The 10,036-nt window shown below is 42.5% G+C and overlaps 1 protein-coding gene across 1 annotated transcript; it reads right to left on the reverse strand.

Annotated features, from left to right (window-relative positions):
* On the reverse strand, positions 6,101-6,943 carry LOC110434797. The gene has a single exon (XM_021459522.1). The coding sequence runs from the start codon at positions 6,941-6,943 to the stop codon at positions 6,101-6,103; it is 843 nt and encodes a 280-aa protein (XP_021315197.1).

The raw sequence follows: 10,036 nt of genomic DNA on the forward strand, positions 1-10,036 counted from the left end.
ACCACTCAAGATAGAAGTGACGGTTACAAGTCCCATGGTAGAAGGTAAAGTAAGTAAGTTTTAAGTCTTGACAGTTTACTCTAACTCAGAGATGAGATCTTATTTAAAAGCATGTGTACCGTCAATTTTTTTTAAAAAAATATATTGCAACAACTTATGATCCATAGCTGAGTCTATCCTTGCTCAGGGACGAGCAAGAGGTAAGCTTGGGGGAGTTTGTTGACGGTCCTTAAGTATCAAATTTAATTATCAAATAAATAAAGAAAAGGATCCAAATGAAATCAAGATCTAGACTTAGGGTTTTATCTGACAGAATTCCACGAGTTTTGGTGTTTGTCTATTTCTGCAGGGGGTTATCAGGAAATATGGAAGAAAGGCCCACATGTCAGGATTACGTAAAGATATTAACGTGCTGCGCAATTATCTTACATCTAGAAGACTCCAGAAGCCACGAGACCGAAGCGGAGGCGAAACGGGGCCAGAGGCAGGGCGCCCGCCCTGTCCTACTGGGCGCCCGCCCCCTGTCCAAGTCCAATCAGGACTCTGCTTTGCGGGAAGTCTCCACCGACCTAAAGGATGAATCTAAACCATACAATCTATGTCGGTTTGATCCAAGGGCCCATATTCACTTGAAGGGACTATAAAACCAGACCTCCTGGCCCCTGGAGGAGAGAGAGTCTCTCAACCCTAATTCATTGTTCCATCAAGGGAGAAGAAGCCTCTGATCAAGATTAGAGCCACCACATCAATTAGATATCTAGATTAGCATAGCTACATAGGATTAGAACTAGAAGGAGTCAATCTTCGATTGGTTTCCGGATCTGTCAAGAGGATTCTTGGTAATTCTCTAATTGTGCTTCTAATTGCTTTCTAATTATCTTTGTTCTTCAATATTATGAATATGACTTTGTTCTACTTCAATATATTGCTTATGACTTTGCTCTACTTGCTTATATTCAAGATTATATTGTTCTTAGTTTATCATAGTTATGTACTTAGCTTAGTTAGATTGGATCTATATACATGCTTAGGATCGTATAGCGTTTATCCATCGGATCCATGGGTAAATGATAGATATTGTGTAGGCGTGGTGCTTATACCTTATTTATCTGCGATTGTACCCAATATGCCAGATCGTGGGGTAGTTCGTGATAGTGACAGCTTCATTGATTCTTATATAGTCTCCCTCTCGTGTATTGGGCTGGCAGAGCAATATTATTACAGGGGAGTGATTGCTATGTTTCTCATTTACCTTGCTAATATCACTATGCATGGGTGTAGTCTTGTCTCGCAATGATTGCTAAGTATGCTTGCACTAATTATGATAATGCTAGACTATATAGTTGAGAATAACTTAGGGAATATTCTTGTAGTTCGTTCTAATACCATGCTAATGACTTTCTAGAGTATCTAATTGAGGTGCTTATCATATTTATTATGTGGCTAGATCAGATTAATTATCCTTGTCACTATTCATTATTTCATATATCTTTTATGTGACACTTATCCCTGTATGGTGAGTTAGATATAATGTTCTCAATTATACATGCAATGATAGATACTCAATCTCATATTCTATTCCGTAATCAATATTGATGATTGCTAATCCCTTCCCAGTGCTAAAAATATAAATAACGATACCTGGAATACTTCTCGGTTAAAATGCTGCATCGGTATTAATCTGTGCGCTTGCAGATCCCATTCATTATTTATTTAGAAGAGCAATTGTATATTTCAATACCGCGTCTCTTATATCATGCTGGGGATGACAACTTGGCTTAAGTGGTGTGAGGGATAGGTTTGGCATTTTTGGCACCGTTACTAGATTTAGAGAACTTAGTCTACTTTTGGTAATGATGTTAAGAATACCAAACAGGCGTCAAGAGGCTTGATGGAGCCCCGATTGATGGCCTCCATCAATCGGCGTTTGAAGAAGGGGATGAATGCCCATTGCAGCGTTCCTGGCTCGGTGGAGAAGAAGGGGGAAGATGCTGACGTGCGGGCCCCACGGTGCAGCGAGAGAGGGAGGGGGAAAAGAGCGCCGATAGGCGGGCCCTACTGCGCAGTGAGAGGGGGGAAGGCGCAGCCGCGTGGGCTGTCCGCGCGGAGCGGGCTGCGCCACTGGGCCGCGTGCGCGTCGCGAGCGAGGGCGGGGAGCTGGGCCGCCAACGGCCCAACGCCAGGGGTGAGCGCGGGGTGTGCTGGGCTAGGGTTTGGGGCTGGGCCAAAATCGGTGAAGGGGTTAAAGATAAAAGGAAAATTCTTTTATATTTTCCAAAATTGTAAATTTGTATAAATTCCTATCATATTGATTTTTAAACCAAACAACCTAGTCTTACAATCAATCAAAAATATTATGCACCAGCATGAATGCAGCATTTCATGTTTCTAGACCTTATAGTTTATTTTAAATAATTCCAAAAATTGTTATTTTGCCTAAACAATTCTCAAATAATTCCTATAATTATGCCAAATTAAATACTAATTTGTAGATTAAGTTTTAGGGTGTTACAAACCTACCCCCCTTAGGATGAATCTCGTCCTCGAGGTTCGGATGGCTCAAAAAGATGAGGGTACTCAGATTTTAAATCATCCTCTCTTTCCTAGGTTGCTTCATCTTTTGAATGCCTGTTCCACTGAACTTTGCACATTCTTATGACCTTGCTCCTGGGGATTCTTTCTGCTGTCTCCAAAATTCTTACAGGATATTCTTTATAGGAAAGATCTTTTTGAGCATCGAGCTCTTCCAGAGGTAACTGTTCCTCGGGTACTCTCAGACATTTCTTAAGCTGTGACACATGGAAGACATTGTGAACACTAGAGAGTTGCTCAGGTAACTCCAGTTGATAGGCTACTTCTCCTCTCCTAGCAATGATCTTAAAGGGACCTACATACCTAGGAGACAACTTCCCCTTGGTATGAAATCTCTTGACTCCTCTTATAGGTGACACCTTGAGATACACATAATTTCCTATCTGAATTTCCAAATCCCTTCTCCTTGTATCTGCATAACTTTTCTATCACGATTGTGCTATTTTCAAGTTCTGTCTTATTGTGTGCACCTGCTTCTCTGCTTCTTGCAAAATCTCTGGCCCAAAAACTTGACTTTCCCCCGTTTGACTCCAAAGCAGTGGTGTCCTGCATTTCTTGCCATATAATACCTCAAAAGGTGCCATTTTGAGACTCTTCTGATAACTATTATTATAGGAGAACTCTGCATAGGGCAAACTTTTGTCCCAACTTGTCTCGTACTGCAGGGCACAAGCTCTCAACATATCTTCTAGTGTCTGATTTGTTCTTTCTGTCTGCCCATCTATTTGAGGATGGTAGGCCGAACTAAAATTCAGTTTCGTATCCATGGACTCATGTAGTTTCTGCCAAAAGTGTGATGTAAACTGTGTCCCTCTATCAGAAACAATTTTCTTTGGCACCCCATGTAAACACACAATCCTTTCCATGTACAATTCTGCCAACTTTGCCCCGGAATAGGTAGTCTTGACAGGGATGAAGTGAGCTACCTTGGTTAATCGATCCACAATAACCCAGACAGAATCGTATCCTTTCTGTGTCCGAGGTAGTCCCACTATGAAATCCATTCCAACTTATTCCCAATTCCACTCAGGTATTTTCATGGGTTGAAGTAATCTTGCTAGTCTCTGATGTTCTGCTTTTACTCTTTGGCATGTATCACATATAGCCACATATTCTACTACATCTCTTTTCAAGCCATACCACCAATATCTTTCTTTTAGGTCGAGGTACATTTTAGTGCTACCCGGGTGTATAGAATAGGCTGAGTCATGAGCTTCTCTCAAAATAGCCTCTCTAATAGACTTTATCTCGGGTACACAAATCCTCTTACCGAACCATACCGTTCCCTGGTCATCCATGTGGAAACCTGGTGCCTTACCAATCACTATCCGTTCAGCGATATCTTTAATTTTCTCATCTTCCAGTTGTCCTTTACGGATATCTCGTTCTAGTGTGGGTTCCACCTCCAATTCCATAGTGTTAGCCACTATACTCAGGTTCAGATGTTCAAACTCTTCGCACAACTCCCTAGGTAACTGAGTCACATAAGCCATATTAACATAGCTCTTTCTACTCAGGGCATCTGCCACTACATTAGCTTTACCCGGGTGATAGTGTACTTCCATGTCATAGTCCTTAATCAGTTCCAACCACCTTCGTTGCCTTAAGTTCAAATCAGACTGGGTGAAGATATATTTCAAACTCTTATGATCCGTATAAATCTCACATTTATGACCAATTAGATAGTGCCTCCATATTTTCAGAGCGTGCACCACGGCCGCTAACTCCAAATCATGGGTCGGGTTGTTCAACTCGTGTTTCCTCAACTGTCTAGAGGCATAGGCCACAACTCTGCCTTCCTGCATTAGCACACAACCAAGACCTTGCCGAGAGGCATCACAGTAGATAGAGAAACTCTTAGTGATGTCAGGTAAGATGAGTACAGGGGCAGAAGTCAGTTTTTTTTAACTCTTCGAAACTAGCCTGGCACTCTTTAGACCATATAAGTTTAGCATTTTTTCTAACAGAGCAGTCATTGGTTTGGCTAACTTAGAGAAACCCTCAATGAATCTTCTATAGTACCCGGCCATTCTAAGGAAACTCCTAATTTCACTCACATCTTTAGGTGGCTTCTAGCTTAGCACATCCTGAACCTTTTTCGGGTCCACTGCTACCCCTCTGTTAGAGATGATGTGCCCAACGAAAGATACCTCTTTTAACCAAAATTCACACTTACTAAGCTTAGCATAGAGTTGATGTTCTCTAAGCTTTTGCAGTACCAATCTCAAGTGTTTCTCATGTTCTATCTCATTCTTAGAGAAAACAAGTATGTCATCAATGAACACAACCACAAACTTGTCAAGGTATTCCATGAATACTTTGTTCATCAAAAACATAAAGTAGGCAGGTGCATTTGTCAAACCAAAGGACATGACTGTAAACTCATATAGTCCGAATCGAGTCACAAAAGCAGTTTTAGGGATATCAGATCGTCTTATCCTTAACTGATGATAACCAGACCCAAGGTCTATCTTAGAAAACTCAAAAGCTCCTTTCAACTAATCAAACAGGTCATCGATTCTAGGGATTGGATACTTGTTCTTAATTGTAACCTCATTAAGCGATCTGTAATCTATACACATTCTTTGTGTCCCATCTTTCTTTTCTACGAATAACACTGGTGCTCCCCAAGGTGAGGAACTTGGTTGAACATAACCCTTATCTAGCAATTCTCTTAATTGCTTCTTAAGTTCTGCTAATTCATTCACACCCATTCTATATGGTCTTTTAGCTATGGGTGCAGTTCCAGGTAAAAGTTCAATTACAAACTCAATGTCACGGTCAGGTGGCATACCTGGCAGTTCCTCAGGGAATACGTCCGGATACTCATTCACTATCCGTATGTCCTCTATTGATGTCCCTTTCAGTTGATTAACTGTGTAGTATTGTTTAGCTGACATACTAACCTCTACCTCAATTTGCTGGCCTAAAGGTGTCATTAACTGAACTGTTTTGCTATCACATTGTATAACTGCCTTTCTCTGTTTCAACCATTCCATACCCAGGATAACATCAATACCAGAAGTTTTCAAAACCACTGGGCTAACTGTAAACTCTACGCCCTTAAGGTGATGTTTACTAGAGGGCATCTAAGGGTAGCTTGCAATTCTGCTCCAGGTGAGCTAACTATCATGGAATTTTTCATAACAATCATGGGTATATCATATTTCTTGACAAATGACTGAGCAATAAAGGAATGTGATGCATCAGAATCGAATAAAACTATAGCAGGGCTTGAGTTAACTGGAAACATACCGAGCATCACGTTCGGTGCCTCTTGTGCCGCCTCGGCTGTCACATGATTTACCCTGCCTCTGATATTGTTTTGGGCCATCTTCTTGGGGCACCTATTAGAGTAATGTCCCGGCTCACCACAGCTGTAACATTTGTTATCATTGTTGGCATTTGGTGCTTTTGGTGCACCATTCTTTGGTGGAGCATTGGGAACATTTGTTTTTATGGGAGCATTATTGACTGGCTGCTGACGTTGGTTAGGAGCTCTGTACTGCTACTGCTGCTGCTGTGCACGTTGTGGCTGCTGGTTACGATTGACCAGGCTTGATTGTCCCTGATAGCGCTGCTGTGGATAAGCTTGCTGAGGATTGGTATGAGTACGCGTGTTGTTCCCTGACTGTTGTCCCTGGAACTTCCTTTTCTTATCTTCCATCTGACGGCGTTTGTTTTCAATCACCAGGGCCTTGTCCACCAGATACTGAAAGCTTGCAAAAGTTTGGGATAGCAGTTGATACTGGAGCCCATCATTCAAACCTTCCATGAATAGTTCCTGCCTCTTCTCATCATTCTCCACTTCAGTGGGAGCATATCGTGACAATTGTATGAACTTGTCACGATATTCAGCAACAGACATACCTCCTTGATTGATGGAGAGAAATTCTTTCTTTTTCAGTTTCATCAGTCCAGCAGGGACATGATGAGAGCGGAAAGCATTACGGAACTCCATCCAGGTTATGGGGTCAGCATCTGTATGGCCAAAACGGAAAGAATCCCACCAATCAAGGGCAGCTCCTTGCAGTTGCCCTGCTGCATACAACACTTTCTCTCTGTCATCACACTGTGCAATCTCCAGTTGTCTTTCAATAGCACGAAGCCAGTCATCAGCTTCGAGAGGGTCGGTGGAGTGTTTGAAAACAGGTGGATGTCCCTTCAAGAATTCTCCTCTCTTGTCCCTAACATGAGGAGGTGCGTTTCCATTTCCATTTCCATTGTTCTGCATATTTTGAGCCAGCTGCTGCAGCAGTTGTGTTTGCATCATCATCAGCTGCTCCATAGTAGGAGGTGGTGGTGGTGGTGGCATGTCCTCACCCCTCCTGTTCCTCCTAGTGTTGGCCATCTATACCAGATACACAATATGAGTCTCACATGTCCAAGATTCTTAATTTTCTAGAGATATAACATGCTGGAATTACTACCATCTGATCAAGTATGGGATTACATATGTTGTGAGTACAATGTAGTATGCATTCTGTATTTTTCTGCTGTCCTCACTAAAGCTACAGTGAAGTAAAACAAGCATATCTTTCTCTCTGTTTAACTTCTCACTGCAAAATTTAACCTTCTGGAAAGCTTGGAAATTTTCCTACAACTTTCATTCAGATCACTTCCTCAAATTCTGGCGTTTACATAGGTAAAAACAAGTGACAACTTTTACTGTTCTGGAATTTCTGACTGCGCAGAGAGGTCACCTTGTAAAAATTTTATCTCTCAAACGGTAACAGATATTGAGGTGATTCCAGAGCCGAATGAAAGATATAGAAGTCTATTTTATTCCAATTTTTTTTGTATTTTTAGACCATCCAGAACTCGGGATAAACAGATATTAAGGCAGACTGCTCAGAGGGAAAAACATGGGTGGACAGCAAGATATAAGTAAAACCCAACTATTTATTCATATTATCCTTAGACCTTAGCCCTAATCTAAATGATTGTGGACAGGCCCACAATCATTGAAATCATGACAAAAATCCAACTGACCCATTAAGCATTATTACAAGCATGCATTCACGTAGAAGCAATTGTTCAATCAGTAGAAAATAAAAACACACTCTCGCATCTCTATGCGTGCTTATTACAAATGGGGAAAATCCTCCTAAGGGTCAAGATTGGTGCCGGTGTTGGGGTCCTCGTGGTTCCTTGGGGGTGACTCCGCGAGGATGAGTGGTACTTCTTCAACATGACTCCCCTGCTGTTGCTTCAACATGGCGTTCTCAACAGCCAACTCAAGGTAGGCCTTCCTCAGGGCATCTAGCTCATCTGAGACTCGATCCAAGTCCGTGTTGGTTTGAGCCAAGCATGCCAAGGTGGGTCGGATCCTGGGATTCCCTGCCACAAGTGGTGCAGCGATGTTGCAGATTGTCTGACCACTCCGCCGGCGAGGTAGATAGCGATCTTCTTCCCATGCAATATCAGCAAAGTGGCGGTCGCGGTTCACCACCAAGGCCTGCCGGGCAGCGTCCCGGATAGCTGCTGCGAGGGTGGTCCTGGCGGTGATCGCACGGTGGATGTGGCACACCCGACTTCCTTCTCGGATGTAAGCTTCAGTCTCCCAAAAGCCGATGTAGTCAGTGTGGGTCCAATGCTCAGTGCGGTACTGTATGGTACACCGGGTGTGATAACGACGTGTGAGAGTAAGAAGCTTCGGGTGGTAGTAGGCGTCACCATGCAAGTCAAAATGAATCACCACTGTCCATCCCTTTGCCAGAAGCGCAGCATGGTGATCTTGGCTATCTCCATCATCATCACCATCACCACCACCACTGCCATGGTCGCTCGAGTCAGAGCTGTCAGAACTATCTCCATCATCTGGATCACCAGCACCCTCTTGTTCATCTTGCTCCATGGGCTCCTCTTCGGTGTCCTCATCTTCAACAGGTTCCTCTATCATGACTTCCTCCTCAGCATCCTCATCCATGGGTACATCCATGGTTTGTTCCTCTTGTTGATCCTCCTCCATGTCTCTCAGTGCTTCAACCAGATGCGGGGGAACACGCTTGCCTAGAGTGAACCTTGTCCTCTTGTTGGGCATGATGACACGTTTGCGAGCTGTCCACTTGGTATGGGCCATCTATAAGAAAAGATATGAGGATTAGAACAAAAATAATTTTCTCAATAGATATTAGGCAGATTATAAGCAATAATTTTATAAGAAAATAATTAATAAAATAAGTGCTCAAGACCCTAAGAACGTCCATTTCTAACTAGGCTGATCGTCCTACAGTCAGGCTAAGCTTTGATACCAATTTGTCGCACCCAGTTTTGATAACAAAACCAAGTACTCAAATATGTGCGCCCAGGATGTCCAAACACACATATTATCACAAATTGTAAGTATATCAAAGTAAAGTACTTTATTACATCGCATATTCAACTTAAACATCTCACATAGTCTTGCTCATTGGCAACATTATTACATAAAGCGGAAAGCTAAGCCCTTATTGCCACAGGGACACCAACTAGTGAACACCAGCTCTCTAGAAGTCCTGGACATCTTCAGGGAACTCCTCAGTACACACATCTGTTACCCATCTGGGATTTTCATTGAAATATAAACAAGTGTAAGCGCACCATGCTTAGCAAGTATAACATAGGGGTATATGAAGGCTCAAAGGCTTGACTCGGTTTTACAGCGATTAGCATTTTAGTTGGTCATATTTTATTATCCAATAGTTGCTACTTTTAATGAGAGACCAACCCTGGTTACATAAGTGTTAATCAAAGTTATTACATTTCCCAAGTATAGCCAAGTAACCGCTAACCAAGAAGGTTCCAGACCGCTCATGACCAAGAGCTCGGCTGTTATTAAAGGTTTTAGATTTCTGCAGAAATTGTACAACTTTACCCCCGAGCCGTGGTTCCCTAGTGTTGGGGTTTGCAAGGCCCACACCACTTCTACTGAGGAAGTGTGACCGGGTTCCACTACTTAACCTTTCACTAGTCACCCTAACAAAATAGTAGCCGCGAGGTTTCAGTGGCAAGTGTGCATAGACGACCTCCTTCAAGAGGCACATGTAGTCGCGGCACTGTACACACCAAGGTAGGAGTGACATCTATACACCACGAGGCACCCCCCTCTAGCGCCTTTCGGTAACTATTAATTTGCTAGAGACTTACTAGTTATATGATTAAGGTCAGAGCCATTTGACTCTCGGGATTGTACGTGACCTCCTGGGTGACCGCTTCAAGATTAAGTCCTTATGGAGAGGAATCTAGAGCTTTCAAAAACCAAGCCCTAGCCCCCTAAACCAAGTTACTAGATCATATTTTATCACATTGCATATACCAATTAATCAGATTAATTTATTAACTTGGGTTTTAAGCGTAGCAGCAACTACCTAAATAAATGCACACCTTCCCATGGGTATCAAGGGTTTGTGGTACAAAATTATCTAGGTAAAATCCTTATAGGTATTTCAATTTAGACACATGC

This window comes from Sorghum bicolor, chromosome 4 (assembly GCF_000003195.3).
Source record: "Sorghum bicolor cultivar BTx623 chromosome 4, Sorghum_bicolor_NCBIv3, whole genome shotgun sequence".
NCBI lineage: Eukaryota > Viridiplantae > Streptophyta > Magnoliopsida > Poales > Poaceae > Sorghum > Sorghum bicolor.

Coding starts and splice junctions, on each gene's coding strand:
- LOC110434797 (XM_021459522.1), bottom strand. CDS start 6,943: ATGGCCAACACTAGGAGGAACAGGAGGGGTGAGGACATGCCACCACCA.